The 20,053-nt window shown below is 45.7% G+C and overlaps 1 protein-coding gene across 1 annotated transcript; it reads left to right on the top strand.

The window, feature by feature from the left end:
* The first annotated feature begins 14,722 nt into the window (after window positions 1-14,722).
* Window positions 14,723-17,390, top strand: LOC123062530 (protein SOSEKI 4). Its single transcript, XM_044486079.1, has 4 exons — window positions 14,723-15,126; window positions 15,225-15,294; window positions 15,420-16,181; window positions 17,085-17,390. The coding sequence occupies exons 1-4, from the start codon at window positions 14,871-14,873 to the stop codon at window positions 17,215-17,217; spliced, it is 1,221 nt and encodes a 406-aa protein (XP_044342014.1). The 5' UTR covers window positions 14,723-14,870; the 3' UTR covers window positions 17,218-17,390.
* Window positions 17,391-20,053: the final 2,663 nt, after the last annotated feature.

The raw sequence follows: 20,053 nt of genomic DNA, 5'->3' as shown, positions 1-20,053 counted from the left end.
GAGGGATGATGTAGCACAGCGATGGTAGAGTATTTCCCTCAGTTATGAAAACAAGGTATCAAACCAGTAGGAGAACCAAGCAACACAACATAAACAGCACCTGCACACAAATAACAAAACCTCGCACCCGATGAGTTAAAGGGGTTGTCAATCCCTTTCAGGTAACGGCGCCAAAAATTGGCAAGCGGACGTGAGATAAATTGTAATAGGTTGAAATAATAGATCGCAAATAATTAAAGTGCAACAAGGTATTTTTGTATTTTTGGTTTAATATATCTGAATAAAAATGCAAAGGAAAAGTAGATCGCGAGGCAAATATATGAGAAGAAAGACCCGGGGGTCGTAGGTTTCACTAGTGGCTTCTCTCGAGAAAATAGCAAATGGTGGGTAAACAAATTATTGTTGGGCAATTGATAGAACTTAAAATATTCATGACGATATACATGCAATGATCATTACATAGGCATCACGTCCGAGATTAGTAGACCGACTCCTGCCTGCATCTACTACTATTACTCCACACATTGACTGCTATCCAGCATGCATCTAGTGTATTAAGTTCATGGAAAAACAGAGTAATGTGATAAGAACGATGACATGATGTAGACAAGATCCGTTTATCTATATGGCGGTAGATATAGATCTCGTCTTTTTATCCTTAGTAGCAACGATACATACGTGTCGGTTCCCCTTTTGTCACTGGGATCAAGCACCGTAAGATCAAACCCACTACCAGGCACCTCTTCCTATTGCAAGATAAATAGATCAAGTTGGCCAAACAAAACCCAAATATCGGAGAAGAAATACGAGGCTATAAGAGATCATGCATATAAGAGATTAAAGAAACTCAAATAACTTTCATGGATATAAAAAGATAGATCTGATCATAAACTCAAAGTTCATCGATCCCAACAAACACACCGCAAAAGAGTTACATCGTATGGATCTCCAAGAGACCATTGTATTGATAATCCAGCGAGAGAAGAGAGAGAGAGAGAGAGAGAGAGAGAGAGAGAGAGAGAGAGAGAGAAATCCATCTAGCTACTAACTACGGACCCAAAGGTCTACAAAGAACTACTCACGCATCATCGGAGAGACACCAACGGAAGTGGTGAACCCCTCCATGATGGTGTCTAGATTGGATCTGGTGGTTCTGGACTCTGCGGCGGCTGGATGAATATTTCGATGCTTGTTCCAGGGTTTCTGGAATGTTGTGGTATTTATAGAGCAAAGAGGCGGTTCGGGGGGCACCCGAGGTGGGCACAACCCACCAGGGCGCGCCTGGCCCCCTGGCGCGCCCTGGTGGGTTGTGCCCCCCTCGGGGCACCCCGGGAGCAACCAGGGCCCATTGCCTTTCTTCTGGCCCATAAAAAATCATCATAAAGTTTCGTGCCATTTGGACTCCATTTGATATTGATTTCATGCGATGTAAAAAACATGGCAAAAACAGGAACTGGCACTGGCACTATGTCAATAGGTTAGTACCAAAAAAATGATATAAAATGATTATAAAACATCCAAGATTGATAATAAAACATCATGGAACAATAAAAAATTATAGATACGTTGGAGACATATCAGGATCCCCAAGCTTAACTCCTACTCGTCCTCGAGTAGGTAAGTGATAAAAACAGAATTTTTGATGTGGAGTGTTGTTCATCAAGTCATATCATATTATTTTCTTTATAGCATGGACATTTGTACTTTTATATGATTCAAAGCAATAGTCTAGTTTTGACATAATAATTTAGATACTCAAGCATATCAACAAGCAACCATGTCTTTCAAAATATCAACACTAAAATAAGTTATCCCTAGCCCACCATGCTCAAACATTGATCCATTCATGAAGCACACTCGAATATTAACTACACCCAATACTTGAGCACGATCATATTGCCTCCTAGTTGGTGCTTTTTATGAGAGAAGATGGAGACGCAAATTTCAAAATAAAAATTGCATAAAGTAAAAGAAAGGCCCTTCGCGGAGGGAAGTAGGGATTTGTAGAGGTGCCAGAGCTCAAAGCGAAAAATTTGAGATAAAAACATTTTGGGAGGTGTATCCATCCCACCAACGAAGACGACATAGAGTTCTGAACACTTTCCATGCTAGATATGCCATAGGCAGTTCCCAAATAGAAAATAAAGTGTATTCCTTTTTCCACCATAACTTTCACTTTCCATGGCTAACCGTATCCACGGGTGCCCTCCATACCAACACTTTCCAAGGAATTTATTATTTGACAACCTAAAGTAAATTCATTTTTGTTTTTGCATTTCGGGACTGGGCATCCCTAAAACCTTTGCCTTACTCTTGTGCAATGACAAGTGAATAAACACTCATCTTGAGAATAACACATCTAGCATGGAAAATATTAGCCACTCGTTACTGTTCCGCGAGCGAAACAAACACACAAAAGAGAAGTTTATTTTGAAAATTAGAGATGGCACATGAAAATTTGCTTAGAACGGCAAAAGAATACCGCATACAGGTAGATATAGTAGACTCATGTGGCAAAAGTGGTTTAAAGGATTTTGGAGGCACAAGTAGAGGTCATACTTAGTGCAAAATGAAGGCTAGCAAAAGATTGGGAATCGACCAACCAAGAAACAAATAATCTCATAAGAAAGCATTAAGCATAATTAACACCGAGTAATGCACCACAAGTAGGATATAATTTTCATTGCATGATTATTGACTTTCGTGCATGCATAGGGAATCACAAACCTTAACACCAATATTCTTACTAGAGCGCAATTACTCATCAACGTAACTCACATATCACATCATCATATCTCAAAAGTATTACTAAGAATCAAGTTTATTTTGTCCAATGATCTTCATGACATTTTTATTTCTTTTATCCTTCTTGGATATCTATCACTTTGGGACTAATTTTTCATGAGTTGCTTTTCATAAGCTCAAACAAATATAAGTGAAGATCATGAGCATAACAAATTTTCTTTCCCTCAAAATAATTTAAGTGAAGCAAGAGAGAATTTCTTCAAAATTTTACTAACTCTCAAACAAATCCAAGTGAAGCAAGAGAGCATTCCTTCAAAAATACTAAGCACACTGTGCTAAAAAAGATATAAGTGAAGCACTAGAGCAAGTCCTAGCTCATAAAAGATGTAAGTGAAGCATAGATAGCAATTCTAACAAGTCATGACATAATTTTGGCTCTCTCAAATAGGTGTGTCCAGCAAGGATTGATAACTTAAAACACAAAATAAAACAAGCAAAGACACATATCATACAAGACGCTCCAAGCAAAACACATATCATGTGACGAATAAAAATATAGTCTCGAGTAAAATACCGATAGTTGTTGGAAGAAAGCGGGGATGCCACTCGGGGGCATCCCTAAGCTTAGTTTGTTGCTCATTCTTGGATAATATCTTGGGATGCCAGGGCATCCCCAAGCTTAGGCTCTTACATCCTTCCTTCATCCATCATAAGATAACCCAAAACTTGAAAACTTCAATCACACATAACTCAACAAAGACCTTCGTGAGATCCGTTAGTATAAGAATAATAAACCACTACTATAAGTATTGTATCAAACCAATTCTTATTTTGTTTTTGTATTATATCTATTGTATTCCAACTTTTCTATGGCAAAAATCATCAAAGAAAACCATAGAGCCATCAAAATAAGCATACAACACAAAGAAAACAGAGTGTGTCAAAACAGAACAGTGTGTAGCAATCTGACTATTTCGAATACTTCGGTAACTCCAAAAATTCTGAAAAATTAGGACGACCTGAGAAATTTGTATGTTGATCTACTACAATTGGAATGGCTATTTTATCGCTCTGTGGTAAAAGATGAAAATTAATTTCATGAGCACAAACTTTCTGTTTTTTTCAGCAAGATCAAACAACTATTGCCTAAGAAGATCCTAAAGGCTTTACTTGGCACAAACACTAATTAAAACACAAAAAACACAATCATAACAGTGGCATAATTGTGCTAACACACAAAAACAGGAAGCAAAAAGCGAAGATAAATTTTATTCATTGGGTTGCCTTCCAACAAGCGCTATAGTTTTACGCCCTTAGCTAGGCATAAAGCAAGGATCTAAGTTTTGTCATCCTTGTCCTTCTTAATTTTCTTGGGGGTATTTTTATCAGGAGGTTTTGTAAACACAACATAAAACATATTATCCATAGAAACTTTAGCATTACTTAGTTGGTTTTCATCATAACCCCTTTGATTTCCCGCAACAATCCAAGAATAGTGTTGATTAACATTATTAAAAACTTGTTGGATTATTTCAAGAACGAGGACCTCCTTTTTAAGATTCTGATCAAACATCTTACTGTCCCCAAGCTAATGCTTAGTGCATAGTCACTATTGTAAAGAATTTCATCTATCACGGGTTTTTCACGATTCATGCCATAAAAGTCAAAGATTTCCCTAGCTTCCCGAATTATGTAGTCAAACTCGTTCATAAGAACGAGAGTGGCCAACTTTTTTGGCTCTAGGATTCTTTATTTCGGGAAGCTCAAAAAAAATCTTTGCAAAGTAGGATGAGTACGAATAAATTTACTTTCAAGCTTTAGAACTAGTGCTAAAATAGCATCCACATAAGATCTAGTAGTTTTAAGTATAGGAGCATCATCAAGACTCAGATTTCCCACACAACTGAAGAATTCTAGGATACGTTCCTTTCCCATAACGTACCCTTGCCCCAAGATAAAAGTTTTAGCATCCAGATTGCCTGTACGTCCAATCTTAGGAGTCAGGCCATCATCTGTTGGTGCCATAAAGAAATCACTCATGATTGCAAGCAAAGGATAAATCCGACGAGAAAACGGCAAACGGAAAAAAGAGATGAATAGAACGGCAATTTTTTTGAAGTGGGGGAGAGAAAAACGAGAGGCAAATGGAAAATAATGTAAACTGCAAGGAGATGAGATTTGTGATTAGGAACCTGGTTATGATGAAGATCCTCCCCGGCAACGGGGCCAGAAATTCTCCTTGATGGCAGCTAGAACTATGTCGGCATTTCCCCGGAGAGGTAGGGATGATGTAGCACATCGACGGTAGAGTATTTCCCTCAGTTATGAAACTAAGGTATCGAACCAGTAGGAGAACCAAGTAACACAACGTAAACAACACTTGCACACAAACAACAACACCTCGCAACTTACTACGGACCCGAAGGTTTACAAAGAACTACTCATGCGTCATCGGAGAGGCGCCAATGGAAGTGGTGAACCCCTCTGTGATGGTGTCTAGATTGGATTTGGTGGTTCTGGACTCTGCAGCGGCTGGATGAATATTTCGATGCTTGTTCTAGGGTTTCTGGAATATTGTGGTATTTATAGAGCAAAGAGGCGGCCCGGGGGCACCCAAGGTGGGCACAACCCACCAGGGCGTGCCTGGGCCCCCTGGCGTGCCCTGCTGGGTTGTGCCCCCCTCGGGGCACCCCCAGGTGCAACCAGGGCCCATTACCTTTCTTCTAGCCCATAAAAAATCATCCTAAAGTTTCGTGCCATTTGGACTCCGTTTGATATTGACTTCATGCGATGTAAAAAACATGGAAAAATAGGAACTGGCACTGGGCACTATGTCAATAGGTTAGTACCAAAAAATGATATAAAATGATTATAAAACATCCAAGATTGATAATAAAACAGCATGGAACAATCAAAAATTATGGATACGTTTGAGATGTATCAAGATGGAGTAGTTTTTAGTGGTGAACATCACTATGTTGATCATATCTACTATATGATTCACGCTCGACCTTTCGCTCTCAGTGTTTCGTGGCCATATCTGCATATGCTAGGCTCGTCAAGTTTAACCCGAGTATTCTGCGAGTGCAAAACTGGTTTGCACCCGTTGTATGTGAACATAGAGCTTATCACACCCGATCATCACGTGGTGTCTCTGCACGACGAACTGTAGCAACGGTGCATACTCAGGGAGAACACTTGTACCTTGAAATTTAGTGAGAGGTCATCTTATAATGCTACCGCCATACTAAGCAAAATAAGATGCATAAAAGATAAACATCACATGCAATCAAAATAAGTGATATGATATGGCCATCATCATCTTGTGCCTTTGATCTCCATCTCCAAAGCACCGTCATGATCACCATCGTCGCCGGCTTGACACCTTGATCTCCATCATAGCATCGTCATCGTCTTGCCAACTATTGATTCCACGACTATCGCTACCGCTTAGTGATAAAGTAAAGCAACTACATAGTGATTGCATTTCATACAATAAAGCGACAACCATATGGCTCCTGCTAGTTGCCGAAAACTGTTACAAAACATGATCATCTCATACAACAATTTATGTAATCACGTCTTGACCATATCACATCACAACATGCCCTGCAAAAACAAGTTAGACGTCCTCTACTTTGTTGTTACAAGTTTTACGTGGCTGCTACGGGCTTAGCAAGAACCATTCTTACCTACGGATCAAAAACCACAACGATTTTTCGTCAAGTGTGCTGTTTTAACCTTCAACGAGGACCGGGCGTAGTCACACTCGATTCAACTAAAGCTGGAGAAACAGACACCCACTAGCCACTTGTGTGCGAAGCACGTCGGTTGAACCAGTCTCATGAACGCGGTCATGTAATGTTGGTCTGGGCCGCTTCATCCAACAATACCGCCGAATCAAAGTATGACATGCTGGTAAGCAGTATGACTATTATCGCCCACAACTCCTTGTGTTCTACTCGTGCATATAACATCTATGCATAGACCTGGCTCGGATGCCACTGTTGGGGAACGCAGTATTTCAAAAAAATTCCTATGGTCACGCAAGATCTATCTAGGAGATGCATAGCAACGAGAGGGGAGAGTGTGTCTACATACCCTCGTAGACCGAAAGTGGAAGCGTTTATTAACGTGGTTGATGTAGTCGAACGTCTTCGTGATCCAACCGATCAAGTACCGAACGCACGGCACCTCCCCGATCTGCACACGTTCAGCTCGGTGTCGTCCCTCGTACTCTTGATCCAGTTGAGGCCGAGGGTGAGTTGCATCAGCAAGACGGCGTTTTGACGGTGATGATGAAGTTACCAACGCAGGGCTTCGCCTAAGCACTACGACAATATGACCGAGGTGGAAAACTGTGGAGGGGGCCACTTCACACGGCTAAAGATCAACTTGTGTGTCTATGGGGTGCCCCCTCCCCCGTACATAAAGTATGGGAGGAGGAGGCCGGCCGTCCACAAGGGGCGCGCCAAGGGGGGAGGAATCCTACTCCTAGTAGGAGTAGGTTTCCCCCTTTCCTAGTCCAAGAAGGAGAAGAAGGGAAAGAGGGGAGGAGAGAAGAAAGGAGGGGGGGCGCCCCCCTTTCCCTTGTCCAATTCAGACTGGGCAAGGGGGGCGCCACCTCTGGTCGGCCCTCTCTCTTCTCCATTAAGGCCCATTGTGGCCCATTAATCCCCCGGGGGGTTCCGGTAACCTCCCGGTACTCTAAAAAATACCCGATACACTTCGGAACAATTCCGGTGTCCGAATATAACCTCCAATATATCAATCTTTATGTCTCGGCCATTTAGAGACTCCTCGTCATGTCCGTGATCTCATCCGGGACCCCCAACAACCTTTGGTACATCAAATCACATAACTCATAATACATATCGTCATTGAACGTTAAGCATGCAGACCCTACGGGTTCGAGAACTATGTAGACATGACTGAGACACATCTCCGGTCAATAGCCAATAGCGGAACCTGGATGCTCATATTGGTTCCTACATATTCTAGAAAGATCTTTATCGGTCAAACCGCACAACAACATACGTTGTTCCCTTTGTCATCTGTATGTTATTTGCCCGAGATTCGATCGTCGGTATCATCATACCTAGTTCAATCTCATTACTGGCAAGTCTCTTTACTCGTTCCGTAATGCATCATCCCATGACTAACTCATTAGTCACATTGCTTGCAAGGCTCATAGTGATGTGCATTACCGAGAGGGCCCAGAGATACCTCTCCAATACACGGAGTCACAAATCCTAATCTCGATCTATGCTAACTCAACAAACACCATCGGAGACACCTGTAGAGCATCTTTATAATCACCCAGTTATGTTGTGACATTTGATAGCACACAAGGTGTTCCTCTGGTATTCGGGAGTTGCATAATCTCATAGTCATAGGAACATGTATAAGTCATGAAGAAAGCAATAGCAATAAACTAAACGGTCAGAGTGCTAAGCTAATGGAAGGGTCTAGTCCATCACATCATTCTCTAATGATGTGATCCCGTTCATCAAATGAAAACACATGTCTATGGCTAGGAAACTTAACCATCTTTGATTAACGAGCTTGTCAAGTAGAGGCATACTAGGGACACTCTGTTTATCTATGTATTCACACATGTACTAAGTTTTTGGTTAATACAATTCTAGCATGAATAATAAACATTTATCATGATATAAGGAAATATAAATAACAACTTTATTATTGCCTCTAGGGCATATTTTCTTCATAAAACTCAAATAATTTTCATGGATAAAATAGATCTGATCATAAATTCAAAGTTCATCGGATCCCAATAAACACACCACAAAAAGAGTTACATCAAATAGATCTCCAAGAGACCATTGTATTGAGAATCAAAAGAGAGAGAGAGAAAGCCATCTAGCTACTATCTACGGACCCGAAGGTCTACAATGAACTACTCACGCATCATCGGAGAGGCACCAATGAGGATGATGAACCCATCCATGATGGTGTCTAGATTGGATCTGTGGTTTCTGGAACTTGCGGCGGCTAGAGTTGTGTTTCATCGACTCCCGTAGGGTTATTGGATTTTCAGGGTATTTATAGAGCAAAGAGGCGGTGCGGGAGGCGGCCGAGGTGGGCACAACCCACCAGAGAGCGCCTGGGCCTTCAGGCACACCCGGGTGGGTTTAGCCCCCCTCGGGGCACCCCTCTGGTACTTCTTTGGCCCATCTTGTGTCTTCTGGTCCAGAAAAAATCTCCAAAAAGTTCCGCTGTGTTTGGACTCCGTTTGATATTGATTTTCTGCGAAGTAAAAAACAAGCAAAAAACAGCAACTGGCACTGGGCATTATGTCAATAGGTTAGTCCCAAAAAATGATATAAAATTGTTATAAAATGATTGTAAAACATCCAAGAATGATAATACAACAGCATGGAACAATAAAAAATTATAGATACGTTGGAGACGTATCAACCGTCCCTCCCCACACCTCTATATATAGTGGGGAGGGGCGCAGGGGCTGAACACACAAACCCTGGCCCCCTATGAAGGAAATATGACCTAGAGGCGGTAATAAAGTTGTTATTTTATATTTCCTTATATCATGATAAATGTTTATTATTCATGCTAGAATTGTATTAACCGGAAACTTGATACATGTGTGGATACATAGACAAAACACCGTGTCCCTAGTAAGCCTCTACTAGACTAGCTCGTTAATCAAAGATGGTTAAGTTTCCTAACCATAGACATGTGTTGTCATTTGATGAACGGGGTCACATCATTAGGAGAATGATGTGATGGACAAGACCCATGCATTAGCTTAGCATATCGATCGTTCAGTTTTAATGCTATTGCTTTCTTCATGTCAAATACATATTCCTTCGACTATGAGATTATGCAACTCCCGGATACCGGAGGAATACCCTGTGTGCTATCAAACGTCACAACGTAACTGGGTGATTATAAAGATGCTCTACAGGTATCTCCGAAGGTGTTTGTTGGGTTGGCATAGATCGAGATTAGGATTTGTCACTCCGAGTATCGGAGAGGTATATCTAGGCCCTCTCGGTAATGCACATCATAAGAAGCCTTGCAACCAAAGTGACTAATGAGTTAGTTACAAGATGATGTATTACGGAACAAGTAAAGAGACTTGCCGGTAACGAGATTGAACTAGGTAAGTGGACCGACGATCTAATCTCGGGCAAGTAACATACTAATGGACAAAGGGAATAACGTATGTTGTCATAACAGTTTGACCGATAAAGATCTTCGTAGAATATGTAGCATCCAATATGAGCATATAGGTTCTGCTATTGGTTATTGACCGGAGAGGTGTCTCGGTCATGTCTACATAGTTCTCGAACCCGTAGGGTCCGCACACATAACGTTCGATGACGATTTAGTATTATATGAATTATGTGATTTGGTGACCGAATGTTGTTTGAAGTCCCGAATAAGATCACAGACATGACGAGGAGTCTCGAAATGGTCGAGAGGTAAAGATTGATATATAGGATGATACTATTCGGACACCGTAGTGTTCCGGAGGGTATCGGATACATATCGGGTCACCGAAAGGGGTTCCGGGCACCCCCAGCAAAGATATGGGCCTTATGGTCCAAGAGAGGGACAGACCAGCCCACAAGGGGCTGGTGCGCCCCCATATAGGCCGAAATAGGAGGAGAAGGAAAGAGGGGAATGGAAAAGGGAAGGAGAGGATTCGGCCTCCCCCTTCCTTCCCTCCCCCCTCTCTTTCCTTTCCCCTCTGGTTAATAAGGAAGGGGGCGAATTGGGGAGGAGGGGCGCCCCTTGGCTGCCTCTCCTCCCCTCCAACCTATATATGTTGGGAGGAACCGCTAGAAGACACACCAACAATTGTTAGTCGTGTGCGACGCTCCCCTCCACAGTTTACGCCTCCGGTCATATTCTCGTAGTGCTTAGGCAAAGCCCTGCGCGGATCACATCACCATCACCGTCACCACGCCGTCGTGCTGACAGAACTCATCTACTTCCTCGACACTTTGCTGGATTAAGAGTTCGAGGGACGTCATTGAGCTGAACGTGTGCAGAACTCGGAGGTGTCGTACGTTCGGTGCTTGATCGGTCGGAACGAGAAGAAGTTCGACTACATCAACCGCGTTGTCAAACGCTTCCGCTTTCGGTCTACGAGGGTACGTGGACACATTCTCCCCCTCTCGTTGCTATGCATCTCATAGATAGATCTTGCATGAGCATAGGATTTTTTTTAAATTGCATGCTACGTTTCCCAACAACCTATCCCTCCCGTTACACCTCCTCTAACTCACGCAGACGCTTGGCGAAGCCCTACTACAGTTCCGCTGCGGCCACCACCACCACGCTGTCGTGTTGGTTCAGATCTCATCTACCTCCTCTCCCTCGCTTGCTGGATCAAGAATAAGAGGATGCCACCGAGCCGGACGTGTGCTAATCTCGGAGGTGCCGCACGTGCGGTTCTTGGATTGCATTGGATCGCGACGCGAGTATGACTACGTCAACCACGATCTTTAGTCTGTTAACGCTTTCGGTCTACAAGAGTACGTAGACACACACTACTTCTTGTTGCTAGCATCCCCATAGATAGATCTTTGGATGTTTTGTAGGATTTTGTTTTTGTTTTTCATGCAACGTTTCCCATCATAAGAAGGCAGCGTTAGAGATTCCCTAAATTACGACCCCAAAAACGCGGTGTTTTCTTCACGTGCACCCGTTCGACGAGAGGTTGAGGACGACCGACGTCCAGCCAGCTCTAAATCGCATGTCGCGCCATAGGAAAAAGTCTAAAATAAAGCTTAAACTTATAGACGAAATCTAAATTGAACACTGAACTTTTAATCCCTGAAATCAGCCCACCGAAATCTTTGATCCCGGTTCATTTACACCCCAAAAAAATTAAGACCTAGTATGTCGAACTTAGGACCTGATGCTTCCCACCTCCTGCTGCTAACAACTACAGTATAACTGATTACTTTTCATGATAAAGGAGAAGCGCGGAAATATTTAACCACACACCGCAACGTCAAGATCTGAAAACTTTTTTGAAACATTTTCTTGATATGAATTTTAAAATCCGAAAATCCTTAAAAGCAAAAGAATAATTTTTAAAATTCTAAACAGTGTTTTACAAAGATGTGAACACCTCTTGGAATTACGGATATTTTTACAAAAATGTGAACTATATATTTTGAAAACATGAACCATTTTTGAAGCCCTGAACACTTTTTAAAGTGCGACACTTTTTGAAGAAACAAGCAATTTTTTGAAAACATGAAAAAATATTAGACTGCAAATAATTTTTCAAAACAAGTTTTTTTAATCATACATTTTTAAAAAACAGGAACAAAGTTTGAAATGAACAAAATTGTTTTTAGAGTGAGAACACTTTATATTTATGTAAAAAAATGGGAACAATTTTTCAAAATTAGTTTGCACTTTAATTTTTTTCAGGTTCAAAAAATTGTTTTTATTGAATAGTATTCACACTTTCAAAAATGTTTGGAGATTTAAAAAATGGTTCACGGTTTCAAATCACCACGCTGCGGTACGTGGTTAAATAATGCCGCGTTTCTCACCAACAACCATCGAGTAGAGTGGCTCGTAGGAGTTTTCAGTACTGCGTGGTTGCAAATATGATTCCCGGCATTCTTTCCTTCTATTTTCTTTTGCTATTTTTAAGTGGCCCAAAAAAACATGCTTCACGGCTGATGGGCTGGCCCAGTCGTGTCCGGCTACAGGCAACGATCCCGTGTTTGAGCTGCTAGGTCAACGGTCCTGTTTGAAAACACACTCAAGGTTTAAAATAGATCGAGATCAGAGAGCTCAGTGTGCTAGTTTTAGAGATTAGAAGTTTAGAGTTTTACTTTAACTTTCGTATACAAATTTAAGGTTTACTTTAGACTTTTTTCCTACATCGCGTCCTCTAGTTCCGTTAAGAAAAAGAAAAGGCGTATGAATTCCAATGCCCGGCCGGGTGAAAATGAGAAATCGATCAATTGCAGCACGCGCATGGTCACAAAGCAACCGGTGTTTAATTCATGTGCACCCGTGCGGCAAGAGGTCGAGGAGGACCAACGCCGAGACAGCTCTCTAACAACATCTATAGTCGGATTTATCAAATCTGACTCTAAATGTCCGTGGACCCATGCTATTAGTGACCGGGTGTGTCCTTTTTTAGTCCCTGGTTGTCCATCCATGCAGTCACATTTCTTATTTTCTTCCTCATATGTCTGATCAGTTGCGCGTGGTTTGTGAAGATAAAAAAAAGTAGAAAATAAAGAATAAAGAAAGAAAAAAAGATGGTCGAGGATGGGCCGCATGACGGACTGACCAGGCGCGTCCGGAGCCTATAAGACTGATACAAGGGATTCGGTTGTGTCACTTTTTTCATCTCTTCTGGCCGGTCAAACCGGGTGCGCCTGCAAATGTACGAGGAGGATTTGACGACACTGACGGTAGATGCTCTAAATCGCATTCGCGCTCCTGTATTTTTGCTCCCGCCAAGAAGAAAAAGGCACACGAAAACGCGTGCGAATTCCGATGCCCCGGCCGCGTGAAAATGAGAAATCGATCGATTGCAGCAGGCACGCATGGTCACGGAGCAATCAGTGGGCATTCGTCGATCAGATCATCATTGTCAGTACAACACCTGCCACTAATCAATACTACTACACGCTAGTACTAGTATTCCCGGGGCGCGGTAAAGAAGAGCGAGAGGAGGACAGGCCGTGAAAAGCAGAAAACAAAGAGAGGGCTGGATCGATGGGCGCGCGAGTGAGACTGCCGGCGCGCATCTCGACGCGCCCGGCGTCGCACCGTCCCGTCCATCTCCGTGAGTCAAACGCAGCCTCGCCTCGCCCCCCTCCCTCCGTCTCGCTCGCCCGCCGTGCAGTCTCGCTGTCCGCGCCCGGCCACCTCGTAGTCGGTGGCCCTGCCCGGCTGCCCCCCTCGTAAACTATGGCCAAGATCAGCCACTGCCACTGACTACATTGCCTGATTACCGTCGCTTTTGGCCTCACTGACTCGTGGCACCGGTGGATAAGTGGGGCCTAGTGCTAAATGGCTCTGGTTAGCATGATGCACACACTCATAATTACCGGGCCATGGGATTGTTTAAGGATGGCCGATGGCCCCTCTCACGTGGCTCGGATTAGTATACTAATTGTCCGCTTCTCTCCCGTGGACAGGACAGGGATTGCAGCCTTCCCACGCACGCAAATGCTTCCAAAATTTTTTACTACTAGCAATTTGCCAGAAAATGAGACAATGAACCCATTTTACTAGCATCATCAACGGCAACGGCAGTGTAGCATAGCCATGCCATCATAGTACACCCGTGCTCCAAGGCCGGCTTCACGCGCACATGCCCAGCTTATTAATCCGTTGTCGGGGGGCACCATCAGACACGAAGTGACGCTAATCCACTAATCAACACACAATCCGCTTTGTTTACGACGTACGCACGCCCCTACGCTACGCTTTGCACACCGTGCTTCGACCGACTGACACCTCGGGCCCGCCGGACTTGGCCGGTGTCGCCGCCGTGCCCCATACGTGCGGTGCCGGGCCTCGATAGTCAAACCTTGGGCTTAAAACAACCGGTTTGCAGCGCCAAAGCAGCTGCCACTTCGCCACGCTCCAGAAACCAGTCCCCTTCCCACATTAACACCCACCTTAAGTCCTTAACACACTGTTCTCAAAGTCGCCTCCAACCCACAAATCCCCACTGCATTAGTCAACAGTGCCACTAATTAATCTCAAGTACTACCACCAACAGGACAATCCTCCATACAAAGTGGAAGCAAAGACCCCTCCTCTGGGCATTGTTGACCCCAACCTCACTCTCACTGCGCGGCGCTGCCGCTGCTGCACCAAACCGCTGCTGCGCCGCGAGCCAGAGGCCAAAGCTCACAGCTGCCCGATGGTCCTGCGGGGGGGTTTGAATGCCTGATCACTGCGTCGCTGCGGCCTCCTTTTGCACCTTCCCTTGTGTCGCACTCGCCGCCTTTAAGCGCTAGCTGCCGTGCTCTGCTGACCACGTACGTACGTACCGCCTGCACTCCGCTGCTGCTTGTTATAGCGTCCCCGGATACGAGATTGCAGCATATCCATTGTCCAAGCAGGAGCTTGGAGATATATAGATGGCGGTGGTGGTGGCGGGGGGTGGTGGTGGAGGTGGTGGTGGAAGGGCGCGGGCGGAGCAGCAGCCGAGGCCGCATTGGCGCGAGCAGCAGGGGCAGCGGAGCCCCGACATGGCGGCCGTGCCCAGGCCGCCGCGCCCGAGGCCGGGGCCGGCCAGGGTCGCCGTCGTGTACTACCTGTCCAGGAACGGGCAGCTCGAGCACCCGCACTTCATGGAGGTCGCCCTCTCCTCCCCCGACGGCCTCTACCTCCGAGGTACGCCGGCCGTGCACCGTCCGCTCATGGCGCGTGAACCTTTTTTGTTTCGTTCTGCACTGAGCGTATCATCTGCTCATTGTTGCTGTACTGTGTAGATGTGATCGATCGGCTCGACGCGCTGCGAGGCAAGGGGATGGCGCGCATGTACTCCTGGGCCTCCAAGAGGTTTGCAGTTCGGCTTAAAGCTTGGATTAGTTCACCGGCGATGCGCAAGAATGGCATGGCGGCTCTGGCGCTCTGACGTGCGTTCTCTGCTGATTTGCGGTGTTGTTGTAAATTGTAATGCGCAGGAGCTACAGGAACGGGTTCGTGTGGCACGACCTGGCGGACGACGACTACGTGCACCCGGTGGGCGGGCGGGAGTACGTGCTCAAGGGCACCGAGCGCCTGCACCCGCCGGCGATCCACCTCCCGCTGCTCGACGCGGCCGCCGCGTCCTCCTGCTCCTCCGGCTCGCACGACACCACCACGTCCTCGTCCTCAGGCTGGGACCACGGTCACAGGAAGGGCGTCGCCGGCGCGTGCGGCACAGCGGAGGTCGGCGAGTACAGGGTGTACAAGGCCGAGGACCGCGCCGCGGCGGCAGCGGACGCGGCGACGCAGACCGAGGACGGGCACCGCGGGCGGAGCCGCGGCCACCAGAGGCGCGCCCAGGAGGAGCTGAGCCGCGAGGAGACGTCGCCGCCGACGGCGTCCACGAGCCCCGAGACGCTGGAGGCGCTGATCAGGGCGGACGGCCGCGTCCTGGCGACCGTCCCCAGCGGCGCGAACCGGGCCAGGGCGTCGTCCGTGCTGATGCAGCTCATCTCGTGCGGGTCCGTGTCGGTGAAGGGCGGGCTGGCGACGCCGGTGCTGCCGCGCGGGGTGCACTACCGCCCGCGCCCGCCGCGCCCGCCGGCTCGCGCGGCCGCCGAGACGGCCGTGTACCGGCAGAAGGCGGTCGAGGACAAGGAGTACTTCAGCGGGAGCCTGGTGGAGACGCAGCGCCCGGCCGCCGACCCGTGCCAGGACCTGGCCGTCCTCCGGCGGTCGTCCTCCGACAACGCCGACAGGTATAACCGTATAACACCACACTCCACGCCGACCATCAATGCCATCCGATAAGCACGCACCCACCAAATTAAACCGGCACCACCGCCACTATTCGGTTCTACGTAGTTACTAGAGTTAGTGACCGCCAGCAGCTCGTCACTCCAAGCTTTCTGGCCGCCGTTAATGGCGGCCAGTCAGTCGGGCACTGTTCCATTGATTCGGCCCGCCGTAGCGGCAGTTGGTTAAAGGCGCTGCGAAAATTCCACCGGGGGTAGGAGTACTTGATCGGTGGTTAAGTTCATAAATAGGAATAGGTCTCGCGGAGCTATCGCTCATGCTCACAAGTCACAAACAGGACGGATCGATCGGTCGATCCAGAATGTCAGGGACGCGCCTTGAATTCTCGGCTGGCACGGGCCCGTGCTGGCACGCGAGAGCCAGCGCCAAATCTTGGAAGTGTTCTTGCCCTGCGACACGAGCGATCGCTGAACTTAATTACGTTTTGGATTTATTTACACTTGTTCAGAGACATGAGCCCGTGACTCCGTTACGAGGGCATAGCAGTAGGAGTACTGGTATAATAATCTGAGGGACCGAGTAAGACGTGAAACCATCAACACATTATCAGGAAGCAATGGATGATGTTGCAATGGATGCTGTTCAAGTAAGCGCCCCTGTCAGGCATTGAACTCGTCCGGTTCTCAAGCGGGTGTGGCCCGGGGGAGGGAGCCCTCGAGCCATACATGCGGCGCACTTGTACAGAGGAACCGATCTTTGTGCCAAGTACTCCGCCGCGGATTGTGCTGCACGAGAGCCGTGATGATGGGGAGGGTACGAGAGACAGTGATGCGGAATGATAACGTACGACTTACTGTACTGCTGCTGTATTACTATTCTGAATATGTGACGGTGGATGATGGCAGGGCGGGGAAGGCGGAGGAGGCGGTGGACCTGCACGACCGGTGCATCCCGCGGAAGCCCAAGAGCAAGAAGGACGGCTACCAGGTGATCTCCTGCACCGCCGCGCACGCCAGCGGCAAGAGGGTCGGGGCGTGAGGGCGTACGTCCGTCGTGGTTCGTCGTCGGCAACGCTGCAGCTGTATAATCCTCTGTTGTTGTTTGGGTGGCCTCGTTTGTGGCTTGTCTGGAGCTTGGGTGGGTGTGATTCGGTCGGCTGGCTGGTATATCTGGGTGTGACATGAAACAGTATTTGTGACGAACGGTACATATGATGGCTTGCTCTTTCGCTGTGCTCAGTGGTAGTAGTGCGTCTGTCTAGACGAAACTAGGCTAGTGCCCGTGGCCCATATGGCACAGACAGCTAGCTCCGGCACCTGTGTGCACCACTCACTAGCCACAGTAGAAATCTTGGCTGGCCTAGCTATGTCACGCAGAGCGGTCCACGTCCACCATATCCTCACCATCGGCCCGGACACAGACTATTGTTGGACCACGGCAAAATCCTTATATGCGCCTGATAGTGCTGTAGCCGTGGTGGGCGCACTGTAAGTAGGCTGCCTTTCCGGATTTCTAGACCGGTTTTATTTTGTATTTTTACTTCTGTTTTTCAGCCTGCTTTTTCGTTTTTTGTTTTTGCTTTTTCGTTTCTATTTACCTTTTTTTGGTGCAAATTTAAGTCAATTTTTTTTTGAAATCATGAACAATTTCAAATTCACAAACATTTCTAAACCCGTGAAAAAAATATGCCGCAAGAAAAATTAAAGCGATTTTTTCATTGAGCAACACAGCAGCAGAAACAAAAAGGGAAACAAATACAAGCGAATGAAAAAAAAACAAGCAACACATGTGCGGCGACTAATGGGCCGCCGCCCAAGAGGTTAGCTGCGGGCGCTATTTTTAATTGGCACCAAAGGCGCCAAATAGCGAAATCACTAATGAAGCAGTACTCGTTGCAAAGAACACTCCACCTTTTCAGGTCGTGACAAGTGACGCACATACAGCGCGCCACTTGTCACAAGCTGGGAGTTTTCCTTTTTTCGTAGATCCGTTTATTCAAAATATTTTATCTTTTAAACCATGCATCTAAATCTCGAATCCTTTTCATCATTGGATTCCTCGCGTCGAGATCTTAAAAACTAAATCCCATGTTGATAGGTTTTGGCGAACTTTTTTTTTACGAAAAAACCGGGCGAAAAAACCGAACCAGAAGCACGGTTTTTTTCCTTTTCGAAAGAGGCATGCCCGTGCCTCTCGCGAAATCACACCCGCGCCTCTCGTGGAAGCAAAACCGTGACTCTCATGAAAGGAAAAAAACGAAAAACGCATTTTTTTCGTTTCCAAGAGGCACGGCCGTGACTCTCGCGAAAGCACAACCGTGCCTCTCGCAGAAACAAAACCGTGACTCTCGCGAAAGAAAAAAACATAAAATGCGTATTTTTTTCTCTTTCTGAGAGGCACGGCCGTGACTCTCACGAAAGCACAACCGTGCCTCTCGCGGAAGCAAAACCGTGACTCTCGCGAAAAAAACAGAAAACGCGTTTTGTTTTTCCCTTTCCGAGAGGCACGGCCGTGACTCTCGCAAAAGCACAACCGTGTCTCTCGCGGAAGCAAAACCGTGACTCTCGCTAAAGAAAAAAAAACAGAAAACGCGTTTTTTTCGTTTCCGAAAGGCACGACCGTGACTCTTGCTAAAGCACAATCGTGCCTCTCGCAGTAAAAAACCGTGACTTTCATGAATAAATGCGCGTTTTTTCCGCATATTTTTTTTTCAAATATTCTTTTTGTCGAAAAGCTAAGGAAGACCGGAGGAAAACCAAAACGTCGAAAACCCCCGGAAAAAACCCCGTTTAACAAGCCGAAAACGCGTGCAAAAAAATAAAAAATCCCGAGGGAGCGTCCAGAGCGCGACACGTGGCAAATGGCTGGGAGCGCGCCAAGTGGCGCTGATCGTTGTAAGGCTGCCGAAGGAGCGCTCGTTAACTAGTTGCTCCCACCAAATAGGACCTCTGTTGGACTACTCCTTGTCATCAGCCCCCATGGCCATGGCCCACTATCTTCATTATAAAACACGATTCACTCAAAAGTAAAACAAACAGATGCAATAGCTATTTTGACTGAAATGTTTCTATTCAGTGGGAAAACGAAAACACAGGGCCAACCGAACACATTAATTATTATAAGTTGCAACTAATGGGTCACAAATATTATTGCTAGAGGTCATTCATATTGGTTAAACACGCCACTGGAGCTAAGTGGATGTCAGCAGGGGCCGCAACCCCCTTCCTTCTCCACACCACAACATAGGAAATTTTCTGAAAGTTCTAAAAAAAAGGAAATTTTCTGAAGAAAATGTTCTTGTAGGGAGGAAGAGAGAAATAATTTATAGTCTTGACACCCCCCTCCCCAACCCCCTAGCGATACATATATTGTCTTTTGCTCCAACCTTCCTTCTCAACGGCACGACCATAGGGCCTCACACAAATCGGAGAATTCTGGATTAATTATGCAGAAAATCACAAACTGTTCTAAAAAATCAAACACACTATAAATAACATTACCCTAGAGAGACTAATGGAATAGTAGATGAACTACTATTCTTGTGTGTAACATCCCAAATTTTCAATTTGGAATGTTACACATTAGATTATCATTGCATATCATATTTTATTGCTTTTTGGTTTGATCCTAGAAATTCTACGCAACTCAAGGACCCACGGAGAGAGTTGAGGATTTCGTTATTTTCATATTTGAGTTTCTCAAATTTTGAAAAGAGGATCGTTTGATTTTAATTATTTTCTCTTCGAATATTTCTTTTATAAAAATAAACAAGAAGAGAATAAAATGACTTCCTCAAAATAAATAAATATTGGAGATTTAATATTATAATCAAATAAGATTTTTATTCGGAGTTTTATTGCTATTTTATTTGAAT

Source organism: Triticum aestivum, chromosome 3A (assembly GCF_018294505.1).
Source record: "Triticum aestivum cultivar Chinese Spring chromosome 3A, IWGSC CS RefSeq v2.1, whole genome shotgun sequence".
NCBI lineage: Eukaryota > Viridiplantae > Streptophyta > Magnoliopsida > Poales > Poaceae > Triticum > Triticum aestivum.
This window is presented reverse-complemented; position numbering and strand designations above follow the sequence as displayed.